Below are 25,568 nucleotides of genomic sequence, written 5' to 3' on the forward strand. Positions count from 1 at the left end.
TGCCCAGCTGCACATGTGCAAATGGGCACAGGCCTGTGCAATGGAGACATGCACACCCGTGCAACCAGGACGTGCATGCCATGCAGGCACCCACTGCACACCCTTGGGCACAGGTGTGGGTGATAGTGACACACACACCCACGCAACCAGGACGTGCGCGGGTGTGCAATGGGTGCCTGCATGCATGTCCTGGTTGCGTAGGTGTGCAACAGGTGCCTGCGTGCGTGTCCTGGGTGCATGCCCATACAATGGCCACATCTGCATGCAACAAGTACCTGCATGTGCAGCAGGCGCACACGTATGTCAGTGCAACGGGCACATACATGACCATGCAATGGGTATGTGTGCAGCAGGCACGTGCTTGCGTGCAACACACAAATCCACGCCTGTGCAATGTGTGCCTGCACATGTACAAAGGGTGTGCAGGTGTGCCACGGGTACTTGCACGGTGGGCACATCCATGTGCAAAGGGAGCGTGCACATGTGTGCAGGGCCCTGCCGGATGTTCCCTACGTGGCTGGGGTGGCTTTGACACCCATCAGCACCCCCAGGGTGTCACTGGGTGCGGGGCAGAGCACCCCCAGGTGCCCTGCTTAGCACCCACACATTCCCCCAAAGGGCCGGTGCTTTTCCATCACATCCCAGGGACTGCAGGGAAGCAATTTTAACAGCAGCACTTAATTTTTGTTTATTGTTTATTATTATAAAAAGCAGTTAATTATTGCAACAAACAATGATCATTACAGAGTATTTATACTTCCCCAACGCAGGTTTCACTTGTACGTGGCACCTCTCACATTTCCCCCTTTTCACCCCAAAACATGTGAAGAAAGAGTTTTTCCTCTCATCCAGGATCACGTTTGGTGTAGCAAATCCCCCCGTCCACCACAAAACCACAGCGCAGCAGTGACGCAAAGGAGCCAGCGCGTTTTTTCAGAAGATTTGAGCTCTGAGTTTTGCATTTAAGATGTTTTTTTAATCCTTGCCGCTACCCTGCCTCTGCCACCCACCACTTCCTTGAAGCGAGGCAGGAATTTCCCGGCTGTGTGCTGGTTTTAACGCCCCCCGTGGATCAGCATCCCGAAGAAGGCGAGTGAGCCAGGGAGGGAGCACTTATACAGCAGCCGCGGCAAAGCTGCTTATGCGCCTTGGGGCCGCCAGCATGGATTAGACACCCGCAAGGCTTAAGACATCTTAATTTGATCATATGGCTACGTCTCCCATATCTACCAGGACACACAAGGCAGACGGTGGCATGCCAGGGTTGGTGAAGAACCCCGTGAAGCTCTGTCAAATGCCTGAAACTTTGTCATGCCAGCTCAGATGGGAAGCAGAGCACCTGCTTTTGAATTATTTTAATACTTGGAAGAGCAAAGCCTGGAGAGACAAAGGTGCCTGCATGGCCCCAGGGGAATCGGACCTGCCAGCCCCAAGGTGAACGCTGTTCATCGATGGACTCTAGGTTTCCTGCTCCGCACAGGCACAGCTGGGCTCTGTGTCTTGCACAATGCTTGTTCACATCCAGGTAAGAAAAAAAAAAAAAAAAGGTATCTGAATTTACAGGGTGTTGGTGGTGCAGAGCCATCAGCAGGAAAGCACAAAAGGAGCAAGCAGCACCAGCAGACAGTCAGTAAGGTGGTGACATTTACAGACTTAAGCAAAGCTTTTGACACTCTCCTGCATGACATCCTTGTCTCTAAGCAAGAGACATATGGATTTGATGAATGGACCACGTGGTAGATAAGGAAGTGGCTGGATGGTCGCACTGAAAGAGTTGCGGTCAGCGGCTTGGTGTCCAAGTGGAGACCAGTGATGAGTGGCGTTCCTCAGGGGTCCATACTGGGACTGGCAATGTTCAACATCTTTGTCAGCTACACAGACAGTGGGATCGAGCGCACCCTCAGCAAGTTTGCCGATGATGCCAAGCTGAGTGGTGCAGTCAACACGCAGGAGGGAGGGGATGCTGTCCAGAGGGGCCTTGAGAGATGGGCCCGTGCAAACCTCATGAAGTTCAACAAGCCCAAATGCAAGGTCCTGCACCTGGGTTGGGGCACCCCCAGAGTCAATACAGGCTGGGTGGAGAATGGATTGACAGCAGCTCTGAGGAGAAGGACTTGGGGATGCTGGTGGATGAGAGGCTCGACATGGCCTGGCAACGTGCGCTTGCAGCCCAGGAAGCCAATCGTATCCTGGGCTGCACCAAACGCAGTGTGGCCAGCAGGTTGAGGGAAGTGATCCTCCCCCTCTGCTCTCCTTGAGTCCCCACCTGCAGCGCTGTGTCTGCTCTGGGGCCCCTGGCATAAGAAGAACGTGGACCTGTTGGAGCAAGGCCAAAGGAGGCCATGAAGATGACAGAGGGCTGGAGCACCTCTCCTAGGCAGACAGGCTGAGAGAGGTGGGGCTGTTCAGCCTGGGGAAGAGAAGGCTCCAGGGAGACCTTAGAGCGGCCTTCCAGTACCTAAAGGGGCTTGTGAGAAAGATGGGGACAGACTTTTTACGAGGGCCTGTAGCAACAGCACAAGGGGAAATGGTTTTAATGTAAAAGAGGGTAGATTTAGATTAGTTATTAGGAAGAAACACTTTACTGTGAGGGTGGTGAGGCACTGGCACAGGTTGCCCAGAGGAGCTGTCGCTGCCTCATCCCTGGAAGTGTTCAAGGGCAGGTTGGATGGGGCTTGGAGCAACCTGGTCTAGTGGAAGGTGTCCCTGTCCCTGGAAGGGGGCTGGAACTAGATGATCTTTACAGTCCCATCCAACCCAAACCATTTTATGATTCTATATGGAAGTACCTGCAGTAGAATATTGAGAGTGTCCTGGATGGAGGATGAGCAGGAAGGTCTGGCTGTGGAAGCAGCGAAAGGCAGGAAAAGAGATGGCAAAACAGTTGATGGTGATGCATCACGGTCAGCAGGTCCTCAGGCTCTTGGCTTACATCTACCAGCAGGTAGTTGGGACACCAGCATTGAGAGACAACAGCCAGAGAGTGAATCCTTGTAACTCACGGAGAAGGGGAACGGCATGGAGTGAAAATCACCGCCAGCTCCTAAGAGGTACAAAAAGGAACATCCAAAACCAATACAGGATCGTCAACCTAAGAAGAGCCTAGGAGATGTGATGAGGATGCAATAGCTGCAGTCCCTCATTCTCTGGATCATCGGAAGGAAAATTGCTTGACCACCCAGGCATGCATTTCTTTGGTGCTTGTGAATTTGGGGAGGGAGGTGTGTGTGCAACCTCCAGAGCAAAATCTATTTAAAAGCAAAATGCCCTCCCTTCCTGTAAGGTCTCCCAGCAAGCCCTGACAGCATTGCAACATGATTTCCTACCTATCCAGATGCTTCTGCTTACCCTGACTGTAGCTTGGCCACATCCAACAAGACGAAGGCACTAGGTCTTCTCTTCTGCGGCTGCAGGACCAGAGTATTTGCAGGGCCCCTGGCAACCGACGGCGCTGAAGATGGAAGAGGTGGCATAACAGGACAGCACCAAAGCTGTGCACCGGCTGCCAGGCTCGGCTCCAAGCTGCCTTCAGTGCCACGTGGCACGGAGCCCAGCTCCTGGGCTGCTTCCCCAGGGACCAGGCGCCCAAGCTGTCTCTCCGTGTGAGACGTCTGCTGGGAATGAGATGGGGGTTCATACACACACAGAGTCTAGCACTGCCGAGCTCTTCCCAGCATTTTGCAGCACACTTTTGCAGGGCACAAAAGCGTCCTGACCCCTCACTCCAACCTTGCAGTGAGTAAGCAACAGCAGAAACAGCAAGACAGACAGCAAAGGCTCTTCCCCAGGATAATCTTGCAGGCATAAAGGTGAATACATGTTCCTTTTCTAACATCCTTTTGATCCTGATCATCTGTGATAACAACAGCCAGTTTGTTACTATGCATCTTTTTGTTGTCCGAGGGGCAGAATTAAAAAAAGGGTAAATAAAAGACAGTGCTGGAGACATGCCAATACATTTTGCTTTTAGATGATAGCACAGTGTCTGAGCTTCCTGTCCCAGGTGGACAGGCCCTCTGCTACTGTCCAGAAGCCTTCAGAAATCATAAAGCACTTCCAAATTAATGTAAATTCCCTTTTGTGTTTTCAAGGTGTTTGCCATGGCCAAGAGAACTAGACAGACATTTGAAAACATTTTCACTTGCTTTCTCATAAAAGCTTAGACTCACAAACTGAGTTCGTTAGCAGGGATATTGAGGGGAAACAGCTACTTCACGGTTTGCTAAAATTATAAAGAGTGGGAATAAAGCAGGCGCTTGCATTTACTGGGTTGCAGTATTGCTGCTTGCTGTATGGAGGCCAGGGCTAGATTTATGTAAGGATTTGGGATCTTTAGAGGAATAAAGCCACTTCCTTGCCTGCCCAGGGGCTGATATGGCTCCCACCACTCTGCACTGTTAGTGCCTTCTAGCATTAATTTGTTTTTCCTACCTGGTGGAAAAGAACCTTCTTCATAAATGGAGAAACAAGACAGGGGAAGACTGGCAAAAAGCAGGTCTTTACAGGCATGTTTGGAAGAGTCTTAAGGTTCTACTGAACCCTGCTTCTCCGCTTCTTGCAAGCTATCAGCTCCCTCTGGCAGCCCCCCAAATTATTTTTGTGAGCACACCCCCTCTCTCTTCTCATGCAATGCAAGCTGGCAGAGGGGAGGAGGCCCTAACCCTGCTCTAAAGGCTGTTTAACTGGAGAGGAGTGCAGCACTGCTGTCACTCTGGCTTAGGATTGTCGCAGCAAATTCGGCTCCAGGGACTGCAGGGTGGGAATTTCTCAATCAAACAGAGCTCAGTATCGTCTTAAACCCAGCCGGGAGCACATCCGTCATGCATCAGACCATGACGTGATCACAACAGCTTGGGCAGAGCAAAACCTAGCTTGTTCTGTCATAGGCCTGTCTGATTTTTAGCATCTGTTATCACCAAAACTGCAGAATCCCATTGTTTTTTACATCTTGACATTACACGTAGACTGAGGTGTGCCACGTTTCTATGCAAATCTGAATTTATAATTGCAGATACATACAAATAAACCAAACAACTACAGCAGCTCTTACCTTTATGTGTATTCCAGGCTGTTAGAGACTTACTGGCTACATTAAATATTAAGGCATTTCTCCAAACACTTCAAAGAGCAGATTTTTTTTTGTAAAATTCATTAGTGAGAAGTGCCAACAAGACTGTCTGGAATAACAAATACCTCTTTTTTAGTCTGATCCAAAGACCCTTGATGTCATCGCAAGGTTGAGGTCTTAGTATTCATTTCAGCAGCCTTTGGGATCAGGCTTGGGCTACAAAAAGGATTTAAGAAGTTGATGCAGCTAGTACACTCCCCGCACTTGTCCTCTGCAGCTCAAACCTGATGAGGGAAGAGTCCCCAAGGGCGCGCTCACACTGCACCGTAGCCAGCCCCTCTCAGGGGCTATTGAATGAGGTGGCTGCTTAAAGTGACTTCAGGTATTAGTGGAGAGCAAGTCCATTAAGGGCTATAAAAATCAACGATCCAGGTGGATCTTCTCCTTCAGGATGTCCAACCGTACAGAAACATCGCAGCAAGAGCTAGGCAGGCTCCAGGGGGCTGAAGCCATGCAGGTCCCCAGAAGGTCATCTAGCAGTGGCTCATGGGGCATCCTCCTTCGGTAATTATATATTGGGCAGCTGCAGTCTCAGCTGTTTGGATGTGCTGGGTGCTGCACAAGAAGAGGTGAAGTTCCGCCCTGAAATTTGGAAGTGAAAGAACAGCCATAAATTTACAACAATGGGGTCAGTACAGGAGTGTGATAGCCCAGACCCATCACAGCCACTATTTTTTTGAGATAATCCTATTTAAAAAATGCTTTTCATGTCCATTATCTTTCTGAGATAATCCTATTTAAAGTACGTCTTCTCCTAAACATACTTCCCAAGTGTCAAGCTCGGTTTCCCTGCTCAATCCTTGGGTGAAAATCCCATCATTTTAAACAGGTGTTTGCCTAAATCTGAATAGTTGTTAAGTGATAACTCACGTACCACGCTGAAATAAAACAGGTTTCTCTTTTTCCCCATTACATCTCATGTGCTGATGTTTGTTTCCTGGAAAACCTGGATGACATCTGGCTTCCTCGCAAGCTGCCATGCCAGTGTGCCCGTGCTATCCGGGGCGTCCTGCAGCCCAGCGTGGAGCAGGATCCGTGCAGCATCTGCCTGCTGCCCAGCACACGCTGCATGCAGAGCTGTGGGGGAGACAAGATGTCAAGACAAGAGCTGAGATTGCCTGGCAAGTTTTGCCTCAGCCCGCTTCCGACACAAACACTGGATTCCCCACGAAGGAAACCAAGTCAGTGGTGGGAACACACTCCCTGCCAGCTCACTTCAAGGTCGGGGAATAAATGAGAAAGGTTACTATGCACTGTGTGCAGCAAAAAACATCCCACAGTAAGAGGCTGAAATACTCCAGCCCAAGCCCCAGCTCATTCCATAGACCCCTCTGACAGCCAGCACACTGACCCAGCCAGCATGGCTCTAGCACAGTTAGGCAGTCCTGTTACACTTAGCTTGTGTAGCAGGATAAGCCAGTCGTCTTCTCCTGGTCTAACCCTGCACAGGGGTATCTTTCAATGCTGAGGGTCATTAGCTCCTGCTACAGGCTGGTGTTGACCATGAGGCATCCTGATTCCCATGGATAACCCATGCAGAAATCTTTGCAGAAGCAAAGTCTGGATGAGAAGCTCCCCAGGACGCAGGGATACAAAAGAACGCAGCAAAGATGCCAGGGAATGGGGCAGCCAAGGGGCGTGAGGAGCCACCACAAACATCCCAGGGTTGGACGAGTTCAGTGAAGCTCAAATTTACTCACTGAGGGGGTGGAGAGAGAGATGCTCACCGCTGAAGCGTGTTATTAAGCAAACCTGAAGACTGGGTAAGTTGCCAATTTTGGCAATGGCTGAAACCATTTTTATATACTTTTTGTGAGACACAGATGCTGATGCAAGAGATGCCTCAGACTCTCATGCTGGGAATGCCAACTCACTGGCATTACTATAGCAACTATATTTATGTTCAGGTTCGCTGTTATTATTTGCTCATAAGCCATTCCTAGGCAGTTTGCTAAGGAATTGAGGCTTAAGAGCTTGTGCAATCGTATTTGTCTGCTGACCCTAACTGTTTCAAACCAGTTAATTTCAACCAAATTTGATGGCAAGGTGGCAGTATCAAAGATCCTAAGCCCCTGGAAGTTTCATGCAAAATAAGCAGGTGGGTAAACAGGAAACATCATTTAGCATCTCTGTTCTTCCCCCAAGGGAAAGGCCCCAGTGCAGGCTCAACCACACCATAAAACATCAGGAAGTCCAGCAGCAAGAGCCAATGAATGAAAGCTGCAAAAAACCCCAAGCTTCACACGTCACACTGCTCCAAGAGCCTTTCGCATATGTGCATCTGTCATATCCTTGCATGCTCCACTGAGCAGACGCAGCACAGCCTGCTTTGGAGGCTGGGCTCATGTTACTGAAGCGCACTCTCACTGTCATATAAAGGGTGAACAAATAGCTCGGCAGCCTTACCAGAACGGCTCTTCCCATCCTTTGCGTGGACATCAGCACCAAGGGACAGCAGTGTCTTGATGGTGTGTGTGTGTCCTTCCTGCAGTGGTGAGCACAGGCACGTAGAATTCAGAATCAGCTCTGCACAATTTCTCACCTTTGCATTTAGCAAAAATAACACAGGCCTGAAAAGAAAGGAGGCCACAAGCGATCTGTCCCTAACTGCGTATGGCACCTAGAAGGGCACAGATGCAGATCTGCTCTGTCACAGTCAAATCTGGGGTTACAAGGAGCTGCTCCAGACTCTAGAGGACCTTACGGCAGCTGGAAATCAGGGTCAGCTGCCTGTAGCAGTGCAGATTGGGTCCATTAGCCAGGGATTGCCCAGGCACAGCAAACACAGCTGTCACCCCATGGGAACTGGCCAGAGAGGTGCCACCAGGCACCTTCTCCAGCACTTCCACTGGCAGCCCATGAGAAGATTCAGAACTTGGTCCTTGGTCAGTGTGCCTTGCATGTCCCTGACAGTAATTTTGACCCAGAGTCCAAAAAGGCAGCAAGTCTTCCCAGGAGCCTAATTCTCTCTGTGAACATTTAACACAATGCTTTAAAATCAAAAGTGTTCAATTAAGACCAACAGTGCTTAAAATCATGCTACAGTACAGAGCTGTCTCTGGTGGTGGTGGTACAGCCAAAGGCTGAGAGCGGTGCCTCGGCACGGCAGGTATGATAGACACACAATCCAGTTCAGCTCCAGGTAGGTGGATCTGCTCCCTTATGATTTTCCTGATCATGGTTGACATAAACCCCTTTCCTTTGCAGAGCCAGGATCTTGAGGTGTGAGGAATTTGGAGGATTGTCTCCCAGTATGGCTTTGCCAGTGGCTGTGGAGTTAATGCAGAAATGACCTCTGACAACTGGGTGACACAATCTAGAAATGTTTCTTAATAATAAATTAGTGCACTAATTTGCCAGCCAGTCTTGCCTTTGCCTCTCTAGCCTGTGCCTCAAATCAAGTAACTCAATTAAATTGCTTGTAACTTCAGCTGGCCACAGAGGTGTAGGATCCCTGTCTTACCTTTCATAACAGACATCTGGCTCTTAAAAGGACTACACATCAGGAAAAAGCTGTGTGTTCTCCTACACTGTAAATCCACTTCCAAGGACCACGGGGATCTAGAGTTGCTCTTACTGAGGTGTATTTCAGCTCAGAGAGCAGAACCTGTTACTGATGTGGACTGTTGAGCATCTGCCTGCAGTACCTTCAGGCACTGGCATTTCCTAAAGCGTTACTCCAGTATTTGTAATGCTCTGTGAGAAGACGCAGAATGCCACGCTTACACATCATCACGACCCACAGTGTCCTCTCTATATCTTTCCTCTGCCAGTAGTCAATTTTAAATGCTTCAGGGGAAAATGCAATACAGCCCCCACACCCCTCCTCTCTGCACAAGCTTCTCTGTAAATAACCCCTCTCTCCCTAAATGACATGCATGATTTTGTAATTACTTCTTCAGTGCAATGAATTAGTCTTTGTCGTGTGGCATGAGAATGGAAGGCTCTTATTTTTATCCCCAACACCCACTCTTTTCCCCCATTATCGTACAACTCGGTAGCATCTTCCCACCCTGCTCAAGACTCCCATTTCCCTGCTGCATGCACACCCCCTCTCAGTGGCAAAGACAGCAAGCTAGGAACTGCTCTAGCTGCCACAGCCTTGGCAGCAAATTGAGTTGAAAGCGTAATTTGATTTTCATGTATTTATAAATGCAAAGTAATAAGAAAAGAAGAAAAAAAAAAACACCAGCCAAACAAACGATGCTGTAAATATAAAGTGACACTGAGCCTCGGGAAGGAAGAGAAACCCATCAAATCACTCCCCAATCAGCTGCTCGCCAAGACAGAGCTGGGATCTTCTCCAAGGCACATTATATTCCCCAATAGCCTTGCTGTTAAATGTACCCTTGGCAACCAAAAGGGCTTTCAACATGGTTTCTCAGAGCATGAGGAAGGGAAGCTGGGAGAAAGGCCTCTTTTGTGGGAGCCAGCAAATGCCATGGCTGGGTCCTGCTGGAGGAGAATACTGTTGCCAGCACTCCCAGTAAGTGCCATTGATGCTTTTGTAGGAGTGGGGCGCTGGGATGCTGCTTCGTTCCCACTACAAGTCTAGACCAGGCTTTGAGTGCTGCATGTTTAAGCTCATGAGGTTTAACATGCAGGGATCTGCCCTGGCCACTGCTGCCAGCACGCTGCACACTGTGGTGCAACAGCACCAAGCAGAAGGGAGGCAGCAGGTTCCCAGGAGGGATCCTGGTCAGCAGGGAGTCTTTTGGGATCTGCTTTTCACTCCCAGGGAATGCTGCAGGACCCACAGCCCACCAGGCCCCACTTCCCACAGGAGTGAGATAGGAGGAAGAGAAAGCTCAAACAACTTGCTGCCTGGAATTCAAAACAAAACCTGTGCAAAGGACGCAGATAAGCACCCAGGAGCTCCCCCCGTCTTTTCACCTCTCCTTTCTCACACCTGCCCACAGGCAGGCCAGAATCCAGCCTACTGGGACAAACAGTTGCTGTTTCACAGTGCATCAGCCGTCTTAAATCCAGCAAGCTGCTGCCACGAAGACTAGCTACTGACCCAATGGAACCCAATACCAGGGCTGAAGAAAGAGAAAGAAATCTGAGCAGCATTTCATCCACATCTGCCAAGCAAGTGAGAAGATGGTAGTGAAGAACTGTCACAGCTCATGAACTCAAGAACTACTACAGCTCCCTATAACTGGCAGGGTGGACACCCTTCAGGTATTGCACTTTGGTCCAAAGGCAGCGGACTGGAAGAGTGACACTCATCAGAGGTGTGGGTCAAGGCCCATCCAGAGCACAGCCGACTGGATGAGTGGCAAACAAGTTAAGTCCCATCACCACCTGCCTCTGATCCTGAACAGCCATGTGCCAGGCAGAAGGGTTTATTAACCCACAGCACAGTCACAGGCATGGGCAGGAGGGTGGTGAACACAGCAACTCAGACATCCACTATCACTCTGCAGACAGCTGGACTTAACAAGGGTCCAAACCCCTTTAAACAGAATATGGAACTGGTTAGGAGCAGATAGACCATAACAGAAGATAAGCTAGGAATGTAAATCCTCCATCAGTGGCAAATATGTAAACCAGCCTGTTTTAGATGACTGCCTGCAGCACACTAACTGGCAGAGACTTTGTAGAGGGAGCCTGGAAACAGGGACAAACCTTGGCTGCGTAGTGCAGTGCTGTGAGCTGGAAGGCCACTGCTTTCCCATTGACATCAACACCCAGCTCAGAGACAAGGAACTGGATGGCTTCATCCTGGGCCGTGACAGCTGCTCGGTGCAGAGGTTGAGCGCCCAGCGCATCCACAGCTGTAGGACAGGCCTGGAATGAGGGAGGAGGGAAAGTGAAAGCCATCAACAGCCTGGCCAAACCTTCAAGGACCATCACTAGCCTGAGCAGAATCGCATCTGCTTGCCATGGCCCTGGTGATGGCAGTGAACACATGGGATGTCACCAGCAGATTCACTGCAGTTGACAGCACCACGATTTGCAGAACAGAGCCAGCTCTCTGCTGAGCTTGTTAAGGGATAAGCAAACCCAGTACCAAAAAAGTACAGAGCCCCCTCTCTCTTCTGCTGGAGCACCTATGACCAGTTTAAACTCCTTAAACCCACAAGAAACAACTCATCTCCAACCTTTGTGCCGGTGGAGAAGGATTTGGACACAGGTCAAGGGATGGAGATGGGTGGATGACCTCATGAAATCTCTTCTGTGAGTTTCTGAATGTGAGCCACAAAGACATAAAATCAAGAAAAGTAACGGAAGTAATACACAGTGCAGTCATCTTAAAAGGATATAATCCAGCCTCTGAAGTCTAGTGGGCCTGACTCATGGTTTTATAAAACCTAGAATGTAGCAACACTGCCATTAGCATTTCCAGTGGTGCTTCATGGCAGTAAGCCAGAGCTCCACAACAAGGAAATTAAATCAACTATTCCATCTTCTTTGCCTGAAATGAGACTAAAAACTTAAGCAAACTTCACAAATGTTTTCTCATGTAAGGTCCAGATGAGTCAAGACAAACACATGAAAGTTTCCAGAAGCCAATAAGCATCTATGCACTCAAATGTAACCTGGGCATCAAACCATCTCTGGTGGGTGAAGTGGTGTGTTACAGCTGAGTAAATCTAAAGCCTGTGATCTTGAGAAGTGTGGTGTCACATTTCCCTGGCCCACTCCATGCTATGCTGGGGGCTCAGCCAGCCCATTCAAACTGCCAGCATGGCACAAACAGATTCACTGGTTCTGCCATGCTAGCGTTCTGCCAGGCGAGCAAGGTGCACTGATTCAGCAGTGTCCGATGAACACCAGAGCTGGTGCAGAGGAGAGGCAAAGTACGTAAGAAGGGAGGCACAAACCCACCTCCGTGAGAATCAGCCAGCAGGTGGGCTCCAACCATTTCACATTGATTCAGCAGTCAATAAATAAGGCAGTGGTCTGGTTCCTGCTGCACACAATTGGCTCCTATGACATCCCTGTTACACCTTGTATGGTGGAGGAAATCAGAGATTACTGGGAGACAACATGGGAGCAGCAGCTGCCATGAGAGGAAGGGGCCAGAGATGAGCTACTGCCAGCATAGCCAGATGCCTCCATGATAGCAACCCTCTACACTGCCATGAGAACCTCCACACTGAGCCATGGCACTCCCAAGTGCTGGTCTTGGCTTGGACACAGCTGCCCCTGCAGCGCTGGCCAAGTCCTGTCCCTTCCTGCCTTGTGTCTTCATCCCCCTTCACCAGCTATGGGGACATGTCCTTGCCTCAAGACAAGATCTTCACCATGAGCTGAGTCCTGGTGGCCTTACTCAGCAAAACCTTGCTCATCTCCAGGGGAAATTTGCCTTCCTTCGCAATTAATTTATTTACAATTTGGGAACTTGCTTCTTTACAAAATGGTTGTAGTGAACATGTGGATTGCCTGTTCTGCCAGTTCCAGGTCCTGGAGGAGGGAGATGAAGTTTTTGGCACCTACCTGGTGTTTTTCCAGGAGCAGGCGGGCAATGTTGACATGTCCGTTCTGGATAGCATCCATAAAGGGAGTGACTCCACATTTGTCTCTACTGTCAGGTTTGTACTGGCACCTGGGAGAGAAGACAAATGCCATTACAGAGTTGTTGGTGGCTCTAAATTCCTTACTGCACTGGTTGCTTTGCATTGGTGGGGCAGGAGACTATCAGCAGATAGGATCTGAAATAGCATACATACAGTCTGTCTGTAGACCATGCATAAACCTATCTCTGTGCTTGTCCTGGGGTACAGTCTGCTGGGTTTTTTTGGGTCAGAAATCTGGTACTCAGCTGGCACAGCTTGCTTGGGCCACAGGAAAGCCAGGGCTCTACACATCATTTATATTTTCACTGCCCCCTGAACAGAGGAACTCTAGAAGGGGTCAGGTGTGCATGGGCAGAGGGGAAAACCATATCCTTATGTAGCAATGCCACATACAAAATCAAAGCCCACAGGTCTCAGTCAGGTTAAAGTTCCATTGAAATGAGAGAAGACTGAATTAAAATTGAAAGCCTGGCTCAAATCACAGGGCTATGTTTATGCTGGGCCAAGCATGAACAGGAATTAACAAGGCTGGGATGAGTTGGCTCATGGGAGCTGCAGCTAGCAGCAGCTGTGATACCCAAGGAAAGCTGCTCCGGCTCTGGCAGTGGGCAGTGCTGGTCAGGAAGGTAACAGGGTCAGGATGACTGGGCACGGGCTGAATTAAAGCCACTTCACAGCTGTCTCTCAGGAGCCACAGCCTGAAAATAAAGCCTGGAGGCTAAGTCCAGTCAAGAGGAGCTGCACCTAGAACTGAGCTGTCAGAAAACTGTTTTGTTGTTATCATATGGCGTCAGACACATTGGAGGCAACGGGAATGAATCAGCACAGAAAAAGTGCCGAGTTATATAACTGGGGTTTATGTCATAGGGAAGTCAGAGCCCATCCAGAGTGCATCCTTGCCTCAAAGGCCCCTAACCAGCTGTGAAAAACCCAGAGGAAACAGAGATGGCCTCGGGATCGCATGCAGGGCAGCTGTGCAGCCAGGCTTCACGAACGGCATAAACTCTCTTTGTGTCCAGGCGGCTGGAACGAGCCTGGCAGAGCGAGGCAGGGGAGAGTAAGGAGGCAGAGGCAGTGCTGGAGGAAGCCTGCTTACCGCTCCAGGAGCAGCTCCACAACATCAAAACAGCCATGCATTGCTATGAAAGAAAGGAAATGCACGGTTAATTTATGTTTTCGTACCACTGTCTGCCTACAGTGAAATATAATCAGGTTTCTGACCCTTTTGTCTTACTCAGGATGAGGGAAGAGGTTCCAAGAGGCTTTACATTCAAAGCTTTTGATTATTATTTTTTTAAATTAAAATACTGTCTCCAGACCTCAAGCCTTCCATTCCCCTGATCCTATAGGAAAACACCAGATAAAACAGGGAAAAGGCATGTACATAGGCACCATTTGCCTCTACCTGCAGAGTACATACATGACAGTGTACACGCAATTAAGCTGACACAAAGATCTTTTCTTGCAAGTATTTGTTAATCCCTGAAGTGAAATCTGTGAGAAGCAAAATTAACACAAAGCTCTCTGCTGGTGAACAGCTGGATGGCATTTTCACCCATTCTCAGCCACTCAAGACTACCCATCACTCCCATCTCATCATCCTAATGAAGTATCCTCACCCAGACATCATCTCGGAGGAAAAACAACAACAGTGGGGGAGGATCTGAACATCATGCACTGAAATATTCTCTCCCTTTTTTAAAAAACACATCATATTACAGCAACGTAAGGACAGCCTTGGTCTGGCTTTTTTTTCTGCAGGTCATTTTGCAAAACAAATTAAATATACTAAAGAAAAAAAAATATTAAACCAAGCCCAGAGCTGCTACATCAGGCTATTTACTCTCTATGATGGAAGAAGGGCCCCTGGCAAGTATGTGTTACCAGCAATAACCTTCAGACACAGCTACACAATAGATGCTCTTTGAAAGCTCCATGAGGGGTTCCCATCCTCCCAGATCTTGGCTGTTTGCTCCTGCTGCCTGCCTGTTTATCACCCCTTCACCTGACCTGATGTAAATACAGGCAGAGTCACAGTGTGAAAAGGATTTTCGAAATGGAGGCTTTAAAAAACCCAAGCTATGTGAAGAAAAACCACCCTGAGCAACATGATTACATCCTTTAACAGCAACAGAGACACAAGAAAGCTGCAATGCTCAGTTGCACTCCACTTCCTCTAATTACATCTCCCCCACTCTCTTGCCTCGGGCTACGGATATATGAAGCAGCAAAGCTTAAGGAATCAACTTGAAAAAAAAATTGCAGGGGGGAGAAAATTAGCCATCATCTATACAGAGATAACTGTGCCAGGAAGCCAGCTGGACTGGTCACGGGTTAATGTGTTCATATCCACACCCTTGGGATGTAAACTCATTGAGACAGTGGTGGTTCATCTTGACATGATTTCCCTCGGCAGCTCCAACATAGTATCCAGCATCATCTCTGGCCTCTTGCCTGTGCCTCAAAAGCTGTGTCTGTGTAACTGGGCTTCATGGTGGTGTGCTGGTACTAGCACCCACTGAGCAGCAGCCTCCAGCATTGTCCTGTGTTAAAATTATGCTGGGGGTAAAGCTCCAGCCCTTCCCACTGCCCAGTCAGCTCTGCACTGGCTGCTGCTCCACCAACGTGTTGTGCAGGGTCTAATCTGGGTAAGTAAAATGACCAGAAATAAACACAAATCATGGGTTGACAGTTTTGCTACATGAAAACTCAAACACAGGAGACAACACCTCTATGAAGCAGTGAGAACGGGGCACTGGAACCTACCATCACTGGCTGTACCCCCATATCCCGAGTGCTACAAGGCAGGAAAGAGATTTTCAGATCAAGGTCAAAGGGTCCTTTTCCTGAGGACAGTCCTCACCCTGCTCCTGACCCTGTCCCTAGACCCTTATCCCCCAGATCCCAGCCCAACATCCACCTCTCTGCATGAAAGGGCTGTGAGCCCAGCCTGCCAGCCCAGACACAGAAACACAATACCTGGCATTGAGCAGGGACAAAAGAATGCACAAATCAATGAGGATTAGCCATTTCTCATTCAGGCAATCTGCTCCTTGCCGCCCAACCCAAAACACAAAATCATAAAATGGTTTGGGTTGGAAGGAACCTTAAAAATCAGCAAGTTCCAGCCCCCTGTCATGGGCAGGGACACCTTCCACTAGACTAGGTTGCTCCAAGCCCCGTCCAACCTGGCCTTGAGCGCTCATAGGGATGGGGCAGCCACAGCTTCTCTGGGCAACCTGTGCCAGTACCTCACCACCCTCACAGCAAAGTGTTTCTTCCTAATAACTAATCTAAATCTACCCTCTTCTACATTAAAACCATTCCTCCTTGTCTGTTGCTACAGGCCCTACTAAAAAATTTTTCCCCATCTTTCTTACAAGCCTCCTTTAAGTATTGAAAGGCCACTCTAAGGTCTCCCTGGAACCTTCTTCAGGCTGAACAACCTCAGTTCTCTCAGCCTGTTGTCCTAGGAGAGGTGCTCCAGCCCTCTGACCATCTTCATGGCCTCCTCTGGACTTACTCCCAACAGGTCCACGTTCTTCTTATGCTGGGGGCCCCAGAGCAGATGCAGTGCTGCAGGTGGGGACTCAAGAGAGTGGAGCAGAGGAGGAGGATCACTTCCCTCAACCTGCTGGCCACGCTGCTTTTGATGCATCCCAGGATACGATTGGCTTCCTGGGCTGCAAGTGCACATTGCTGGGTTATGTCAAGCTTTTAATCCACCAGCATCCCCAAGTCCTTCTCCTCAGAGCTGCTGTCAATCCATTCTCCGCCCAGCCTGTATTGATTCTGGGGGTTGCCCCAACCCAGGTGCAGGACCTTGCATTTAGCCTTGTTGAACTTCATGAGGTTTGCATGGGCCCACCTCTCAAGCCTCTCAAGGCCCCTCTGGACAGCATCCCTTCCCTCCTGCGTGTTGACTGCACCACTCAGCTTGGCATCATCGGCAAACTTGCTGAGGGTGCGCTCGATCCCACTGTCTGTGTAGCTGACAAAGATGTTGAACATTGCCAGTCCCAGTATGGACCCCTGAGGAACGCCACTCATCACTGGTCTCCACTTGGACATAGAGCTGTTGACTGCAAGTCTTTGAGTGCAACCATCCGGTCAATTTCTTATCAACCAAGTGGTCCATTTGTCAAAAGAGACCTATGTCTCTCTTGTTTAGAGACAAGGATGTCATGTGGGACAGTGTCAAAAGCTTTGCACAAATCCAGACAGATGATGTCAGTTGCTGTTCCCTCATCCACCAATGCTGTAACCCCCATTGCAGATGGCCACCAAACTTGTCAGGCACAATTTGCCCTTGGTGAATCCATGCTGGTTATACCAATCACCTCCTTATTTTCCATGTGCCTTAGCACAGTCTCCGGGAGGATCTGCTCCATGATCTTCTCAGGCACAGAAGTGAGACTGACTGGTCTGTAGTTCCCAGGACTTCCTCATTTGTCTTTATAAAAATGGGGGTTATGTTTCCCCATTTTCAGTCACCAGACTGCCATGACTTCTTAAATACGATGGACAGTAACTTAGTAACTTCATCTGCCAAATCCCTCAGGACACGTGGATGCATATCATCAGGTCCCATGGACTTGCGCACCTTCAGGTTCCTTAGATGGTCTCAAACATGACCTTCTACAGTGGGTGAGTCTTCATTTTCCCAGTCCCTGCCTTTGCCTTCTGCAACATGGGTGGTGCAGCTGGAGCACTTGCTAGTGAAGACTGAGGCAAAAAAGTCATTGAGTACCTCAGCCTTCTCCATGTCCTGGGTAACCACATCTCCCCTTTCCTTATGGAGAAGGCCCACATTTTCCCTACCCTTCCTTTTATCACCAACATGCCTATAGAAGCTTTTCTTGTTGCCTTTGACATCCCTGGCCAAATTTAATTCTGTCAGGGCTTTAGCTTTCCTAACCTGATCCCTGGCTGCTCAGTTACTCTGTATTCCTCCCAGGCTACCTATCCTTGCTTCCATCCTCTGTAGGCTTCCTTCTTGTGCTCAAGTTTGTCCAGGAGCTATTTGTTCATCCATGAAGGCCTCCTGGCATTTTTGACTGACCTCCTCTTTGCTGAGACGCATCGCTCCTGAGCTTGGAGGAGATGATCACTGAATATTAACCAGCTTTCCTGGGTCCCTCTTCCCTCCAGGGCTAACGCTGCCCTTGAGCTTCACATTAGCAGCTGCTCCTTGTTGGTGAGAGCAAGGTCCAGCATAATACCTCTCCTCATTGGCTCCTCTATCACTTGCAAAAGGAAGTTACCATCAACACATTCCAGGGACATCCTGGATTGCTTATGCCCTGCTGTGTGGTCCCTCCAACAGATACTGAGGTGGTTCAAGTCCCCCACAAGGACCAGAACTTGTGAATGTGAGCCGGTTCCTATCTGTCCATAGTGGGCCTCATCCGCTCCGTCTTCCTGGTTGGGCAGCTTGTAGCAGACCTCCACTACCACGTCACCTGTCCCTGCCTTCCCCTTGATTCTGACCCACAAGCTCTTGGTCAGCAACTCATCCAGACCCAGGCAGAGCTCCATGCACTCCACCTGGTCACTGACATAGAGGGCAACACCCTCTTCTTGTCTCCCTGGCCTGTCCTTCCACCCCAATGCTCCAGTCAAAGGAGTCATCGCACCCCATCGTCTCTATGATGCCAGTAAGATCGCAGCACTGCAAGCATGAGCACATCCCTAACTCCTCTTGTTTATTCCTCATGCTATGTGCATTTGCATAGAGGCATTTAAGTTGGGCCCCCGATGAAGCTGACTTAATGGCTGGAATTTCTTTGTGCTGCTCTTCAGGTTCTCTCCTGCTGACCTGTCGGGGCTATGGGCATCTATTACTGGCACTGGCATCAAACTGGTAGGAGTGGGGTGCATCGAGGTTCCCCTCTCCTAAGATTAAAGCCTTCTTCACCAGCTTGGATAGCCTAGGGCCGAAGATGCTCTTCCCCTTCTCTGACAGATGGACCCCATCAGCCCCCAGGAGACCAGGTTTCTCAAAGCAAGTCCCACATCAAACAACTGATCAGCTATTTTGCATTCACAGGTCAAGTACAAGGACTAAGGCACAGCCAGTGTCCCTGGGCTGGGGCTGTCACTGCTGATGAGCACAGTGTGATGGACAGGCAGCTACTGGGGGCTGAAGAAGTAATGAGAATGACAGTCAAGGAGCAACATACCCAACAGATTAATTACAGCACAGCAGGGGTCTCCTCACAATACCTCAGGTCTTTCCAGACAATCAATCCTTATTATATTCTTTGGGAAATGGGTTTAGGTAGCTGCAGGTTTGAGCGGTGAGTCCCCATGCTCATTGCTCCCGCAGAGACACTGCCAAGCCCTGGGACACACAGCTTAATCCTCACCCAGGGATGGGGCATGTTTCTGATTAAGGTCAGCAACCCCCTCCAGCCCTGCCCCTGCCCCACAATGTCACCCTCACTTGGCCTCACACACCTCTCCCTTCACTCACTCGCTTCCTTCATCATCCACTCTCACTGCCATCTCTGGGGAGCATAGTTAAGGGGATTTAAGCTGTGGGAAGACCCATGCTTTACCTGTACTGCCTAACTTGCACAGGTCTGTGGGTAACCAGACCTGATACTCTGTAAGGGGCAATGAGACACTGTAGGACAAACTTAAATCTGCATTAACAGATTTTTGGTCTGTTCAACTTATTAAGACTCAGAGAATGTAACTGAGGCACACCATGTGCATCATTCCTAAATTAAGATGAATTACTCCATCTCAAGGATGAAAGAGTCAGAAAGCCAAAAACCAAATCCAAACCGCCTCTGGGTCACCGTTCACCTAACCATGCCATTCTGCTCCCCACCAGGCCTGACATCTGTGGTTCTTCACACCAGTTCACTCCCTTTATATCTCTTGTTAAACCAATGAAAGGGGCAGAGAAGGGGAATTGGACATGGTGGGCTCCAACCCTAACAACAGCCCCTGTGTATCCCCAGTAGACTACCCCTTCCCTTTGCAGAAAGGCACTCTGGATTTCATGGAATCACAGAATGGTTTGGGTTGGAAAGGACCTTCAAGGTTATCTAGTTCCAGCCCCCTGCCAGGGGCCAGGACACCTTCCACTAGACCAGGCTGCTCCAAGCCCCATCCAACCTGGCCTTGAACACTTCCAGGGATGGGGCAGTGACAGCTTCTCCGGGCAACCTGTGCCAGTGCCTTACCACCCTCACAGTAAAGAGTTTCTTCCTAATAACTAATGTAAATCTACCCTCTTTTACTTTAAAACCATTCCCCCTTGTGCTGTTGCTACAGGCCCTACTAAAAAGTCTGTCCCCACCTTTCTTACAAGCCCCCTTTAAGTACTGAAAGTATTGAAGTATTTCTCACCACTAGATACTAACTTCTTAAGAGCAATGTGAGAATACCAAAACCTGTGATGCTTCTTCTGGAGGGTATGCCTAGAGACCCCACAGCTCTTCAGATTTGCCATTATGACCTAATCCACCAAGCATTCAGACAAAAATTTAGTATTTCAAGATGTATGCCTCTTACAAAAACTGACAACAAGACTATAAACCTAAGTGGTAAAAATGTCCATCAACAGGCAGATCCCAAAAGGTGCCTTGCAGCAGCTCTAATGCTTTTAGGACCTTTACAATGCCAGGATACGCTTGGAGTCTCACACATATTCCAAGTGCAATTTGCAGCTTTATATACCAGCAAGGAAAAGTGTATTGCAATGTGTTCTGAGCTGCAGGAGCTTGGATGTGTCTGTCACAGGGAGGTAGAGACAGAGATGAACTCTGGTCCAAGGAGGCCAAAGTCAGTGGGTGATCCCGAGTGCCCCTGGGATGGATCTACCACTCCCAAGAGAACATCACTGTTACGCACCACAAAAACATGCTTTGAGTACAGGCCAAATCCAGTGAAATGGGAACTGAGGACACTTCAACCTCACAAGCTTAATCTTTGGCACATCATTAAGAAAACTTAAGCCTAATTCTTGCTCTTTATTTATCTGAGAGCAATTAAAACAAGTGGCTGTCCAGAGGTGAAACCCTGCAAAGATGCAACGGAGCACCATTAACAGGCTGACGTTCACAGAGGTGAGCTCCCACTAATGACCACCACCAGCCTCTTTTCACTTCATTTCAGCAATTTAATATTTAACTGTTTCCCTCTGTTTTTGTATCAAGACAGATCACGCTTTGCTTCTCTAAACTAAACATGAACTGAAACAGCCCCTTTTATTCCCTGCTGCCACAGCCCACTCTTACAACTTGTCTGGTGGCAAAGGGACCCTCTTTTACCTGCTGTGTGCAGAGGTGTTCTCTTTATTGTGCTCTCCGTGTCCCAGCTGCCTGGGGATACGTCCAGCAGGTACCGGAGGACCTGGGGATGGCCTTCCCGGCTCGCGATGTGGAAGCAATTCCAGCCATCCTTATTCTTCAGCAGTGGGTTGGCTCCATGCTCCACGAGAACTTTGATCACCTCCAGGTTTTGCCTAGTGCAAGCCATCATTAGGGGAGTCCTGAAAGAATGACGAGGCAAACATAATAACCAGAGAGACAGTGCTGTAGGAACCTGATGGCTTTTGTTCCAACGTTTGAGCATGAAGCATGATTTAAAGTTGTCTGTAGCACCAACTGGCCTGTCTAATAAAACACAGTGGCTCAGTGCCAGGTGTGATGAGCAAGCCAGAGGGAAAATTAATATGCTAAAACCACTCTGAGGTAGTAGGCAACTTTGCTGGCTAAAGGCAAAAACCTTCTCCAAGCCTGAGGCTAAATTTACTGTTTCACCTGGATTCAGATGCTTTGAGGCTCACCACATTCTGCATGTGAACCCATGAGATCTTACAGCACTGCTTTGTCATGCCGGTAATATGAGGTCTGGACTTCTGGGGACTGTTGAGACAAAGCTGTTAACATCAGTGTTTCCTACCCCAGCCAGCACCCAGACAGGCAGCTGTGGCTGCAGGCAGCAAACCACAGACAATGCTGCATCTCCTGGCAGTAAAGCATGACTGTACCAGCAAACACCACTCTAGAACACTTCTGATGCAGACCAGCTGGCCTGAGAGTGAAGCTTTTCACAGTTTTGTCCTGTTTGGCATGTCTGGGAACAACCTTTGATATTTAAAAACATAAAATGCTCTAGTTGTAAAGATAGGAAGAGAGTGCTGAGAAGGAAGATAAAATCTCCAGCAAGATTTTCAAAAAGAGATTAGACATGCATCTGCTGGGGATGACAAGGTAGAGCTGAGCCTGGAGCTCTGTGTTTCCTGCAGCTGTTTCTGTACGGTGCCTCAGATCAGTGTATATTTTCAATGCAAATGAGACTTTGTCCAAGGGCTGGGACATGCACTAGCAAGCACGTAACTCCCTGTTTTTAATCCATGGATGGAAGGGTACTGCAGGCCTATCACACAAAACCAGGCTCGCGTAAACGCCTGCTTGCTTGCAGCTCAAGATCTCTGCCTCCCTCTGCTCCCCCTGATGTCAGCACGACGCTGGCACAGCCTTGAATTGCGAGGACTGGGATGCTGCCTTTGTATTTATGTTAGTTCAGCTTCAAGACGACCTCCCCCGACTTTAATTTGTGGGCTGGGAAGAATCTTTGCTTTCTTTTGCAAGGTGGTACACAGAAATCTCCACCCCCCCAAGAAGAGAATCTAATATTAATGAGGCCTGCTGCCTGATGGTGGATTAGGCTTTATTTTTTATTCCCAATTCTCATTCCCTCATCATTTGCTTACGTGTTGCCCACATGGCAGGCAAACAAAAGCCCTAAAGAAACCAGTTGTTTCTTGGGTTGTTGAGGCTGTTGCTATTATATCAGTAGCAAATCTGACCTGTGAGGCTGTTTGTTGGGGGGAGACAGGAGTAAAACTTTTTATCTAACTTCAGTTTCTGAAGACCAGGACACAAAAATATGAATCAGTACCACTGATTCCCATCAAACAAGGGAATGGGGAAGAATAGCTGCAAATGAAAGCTTTTAAATTGGATCTTCTAATGAAGCAGTAATTTACAACTTCTACAATGAACAGTGGGAAATTAGTGATAGGGCTGTAATTTAGCCCAGCAAGCCAACCGTATCCTGGGCTGCACCAAAAGCAGCATAGCCAGCAGGTCGAGGGAGGGTTCTCCCCCTCTGCTCCACTCTGGTGAGACCCCACCTGCAGCGCTGCATCTGCTCTGGGTCCCCCAGCGTAAGAAGGACACGGACCTGTTGGAGTGAGTCCAGAGGAGGCCACAAAGATGATCAGAGGGCTGGAGCACCTCTCCTAGGCATACAGGCTGAGAGAGGTGGGGTTGTTCAGCCTGGAGAAGAGAAGGCTCCAGGGAGACCTTAGAGTGGCCTTCCAGTACCTAAAGGGGGCTTGTAAGAAAGATGGGGACAGGCTATTTAGTAGGGCCTGTAGCAACAGCACAAGGAGGAATGGTTTTAATGTAAAAGAGGGTAGATTTTAGATTAGTTATTATGAAGAAACGCTTTACTGTGAGGGTGGTGAGACACTGGCACAGGTTGCCCAGAGAAGCTGTGGCTGCCCCATCCCTGGAAGTGTTCAAGGCCAGGCTGGATGGCGCTTGGAACAACCTGGTCTAGTGGAAGGTGACTTGCAGGGCAGGCTGGAACTAGATGATTTTTAAGGTCCCTTCCAACAGAAACCATTCTGTGATTCATGACTCTAAATGACAGTTCCTGCAGTCACACTCCCACCTTCTCTTCTGCATCCAGACCCCTTTCAGATATCGCTCTGATCATGGCAAAGCAAGCCAGCGACCTACCAGTCTGCCTTTTTCAAGCAGTCTACATTCGCGCCTTTCTCCAGGAGGTAGGAGACACACTCCCTGTGGCCCATGGAGGCTGCTTCGTGGAGGGGTCTTTTGTAGTCACTATTGAACACCTCAATATCCATCCCCAGCACCTCTACCAGGTAGGCAAGGACATCCTGGTGCCCATATCGGGCAGCGTGGTGCAGCAGTGTGTCCCCTGAGCGCCCATAGCGCCGGCTCTGCACCTCTGTGCTCAGCATGTTGTCTGGCCCCAGCTCATCCCGGAGGAGGTCCAGCCGTCCCTCCTGCACCAGCCGGAGGAGCAGCCTTGGCCGAGTCTCCCCCTCCGCCATGGCTAGAGATCTGAAAGAAAGAGGCAAAAAACAGGATTATGGTTTCAAACTGCATGAATACAATGCCTGCTCCCTAGGTCTGTTTACCTCCAGGAAAACAGAATCCAGCCTCTACCTCCAGACCTCCAGAAAAACAGAAATTTCCTTTTCCCTTAGCACGTCTACAAACAGGCCTCTCAGGATAACCAAAAATTTCCTTTTTCCCCTCCACAAAAGCTCCTGGAAACTGGCCTCCCCTTCAGAAAAAACAGACATTTCCTCTCCCCTTAGGAAATCCAGGAACTGGCCTCCCTCTCAGAAAAAGCAAATTCCGTTTTCCCTCAGGAAAACCGGGAACCAGCCCCTCCCTCAGTAAAATTAAAAATTTCCTTTTCCCTTGGGAAAACCAGGAACTGCTCTCTCCTTCCAAAAACCAAGAAATTCCTTTTCCCTTAGGAAAACCAAGATCCAACCTCTCTCTCAGGAAAAACAGAAATTCCCTTTCCCGCACAGGAAAAAAAGAAATTTCCTTTTCCCTTCAGAAATCCAGGAACCAGGTGCTCCCCCCAGAAAACCAGACACTTCCTTCTCCCTCCAGAAAACCAGAAACCGGCCTATCCTTTAGGAAAAACAGAAACTCCCTTATCCCTTAGGAAATCCATGAATTTCCTTTTCCCTCTGGAAAACCAGGAACTGGCTTCTGCCTCTGGAAGAACATAAATTTTCTTTCCCTTCTGAAAAAACAGAAGTTTCTTTTTCACTCAGGAAAACTAGAAACCAGCCTATTACTCAGGAACACCAGGAATTTTCTTTTCCCTTAGGAAATCTGTAAAATTACTTCTCCTTCAGTAGAACCAGAAATTTCCTTTTCCTTCAGGAATGCCAGAAACTGACCTCTTCCTCAAGAAAAAGCAAAAATCACTTTCTCCTCAGGAAAAGCAGAAATTTCCTTTTCCATCACAAAAAACAGAAACCCAACTCCCTGTCCAGAAAAATGAGGCATTTTCTTTTCCCTTAGGAAAAACAGACAATTCCTTTCCACTCAGGAACCAGTCTTTTCCTCCAGAAAACCAGTAATTCCCTTTTCCCCTCCAGGACTGTCAGAAACTGGCCACTCCTTCAAGAAAATCAGAAATTTCCTTTCCCTTTAGGAAAACCATAAATTCCCTTTTCCCTTGGGAAAACAAGGAACTAGCAGCTCACTCAGGAAAAGCAGAACTTTCCTTTTCCATCTGGAAAACCAGGAACCTGTCTCTCCCTCAGGAAAACCACAAACCAGCTTCTCCCTCTGGAAGAAACACAAATGCCCTTTCCCCTTAGGAAAACTAGAAAATTCCCTTTCCTCTGAGGAAAAGCAGAAACCAGCTGCTCCCTCAGGCAATCCAGAGATTTCCCTTTCCGACAGGAAAACCTGAAATTTTCTATTTTCTACTGGAAAATTACTGATTTTCTTTTCCCTCGGGAAAACCTGAAACCAGCCTATACCTCAAGAAAGCCGGTAATTTCCTTTTTCCCTCCGGAGAACAGGGATTTCCCTGTTCCCTCAGGCAAGCCAGGAACCGGCCCTCCCCCCGGCTGGGGCCCCGCCACGTTCCCCCCCCCCCCCAGCTCACGCCGCGGCGGGCCCCGGCGCAGGCCACCCCCCGGCAGTTAGAACCCACCGGCGCTCTGCTGGGCTAGCGTGACGTCACGCGTGGCAATACGTGGCAGCGTGATGTCACCCCCGACACAGAGAGGGTGACGGCAAACAAACTCCGGGAAGGTTTCTCTCGGCCCCAGCAGCGTTTCCCCCCTCCTCGTCCGAACCCGGAAGAGCCGCGCCATT

General features: G+C 49.0%; 1 protein-coding gene across 3 annotated transcripts; it reads right to left on the reverse strand.

Moving 5' to 3' along the window:
- Positions 1-681: 681 nt before the first annotated feature.
- ANKRD16 (ankyrin repeat domain 16) lies at positions 682-25,554 on the reverse strand. Of its 3 annotated transcripts, XM_080390691.1 has the most exons (9): positions 25,405-25,554; positions 23,424-23,774; positions 20,940-21,160; positions 13,751-13,793; positions 12,575-12,683; positions 10,760-10,921; positions 7,535-7,613; positions 6,003-6,205; positions 682-5,710 (listed from the first exon to the last, which is right to left on the reverse strand). In XM_080390691.1, the coding sequence occupies exons 2-8, from the start codon at positions 23,762-23,764 to the stop codon at positions 6,045-6,047; spliced, it is 1,116 nt and encodes a 371-aa protein (XP_080246817.1). In that variant the 5' UTR covers positions 23,765-23,774; positions 25,405-25,554; the 3' UTR covers positions 682-5,710; positions 6,003-6,044. The 3 variants fall into 3 exon arrangements, with proteins under 3 accessions (XP_080246817.1, XP_080246819.1, XP_080246818.1); XM_080390693.1 differs by lacking the exon at positions 10,760-10,921; XM_080390692.1 differs by lacking the exon at positions 682-5,710 and having other exon boundaries at positions 6,065-6,205; positions 7,535-7,698.
- Between the last annotated feature and the right edge of the window lie 14 nt (positions 25,555-25,568).

The sequence above is a fragment of the Falco punctatus genome (genome assembly GCF_963210335.1).
Source record: "Falco punctatus genome assembly, chromosome: 6".
Taxonomy (NCBI): Eukaryota; Metazoa; Chordata; class Aves; order Falconiformes; family Falconidae; genus Falco; species Falco punctatus.

Bases quoted from the DNA above. Each gene is read 5' to 3' on its own strand.
- ANKRD16 (XM_080390691.1), bottom strand. From the start codon at position 23,764: ATGGCGGAGGGGGAGACTCGGCCAAGGCTGCTCCTCCGGCTGGTGCAG. The intron at 10,922-12,574 runs GTAGGTGCCAAA...CCCTCATTCCAG, and splicing joins TGCTCCTGGAAAAACACCAG to GCCTGTCCTACAGCTGTGGA. The intron at 6,206-7,534 runs GTAAGGCTGCCG...TCTCCCCCACAG, and splicing joins GGATGGGAAGAGCCGTTCTG to CTCTGCATGCAGCGTGTGCT.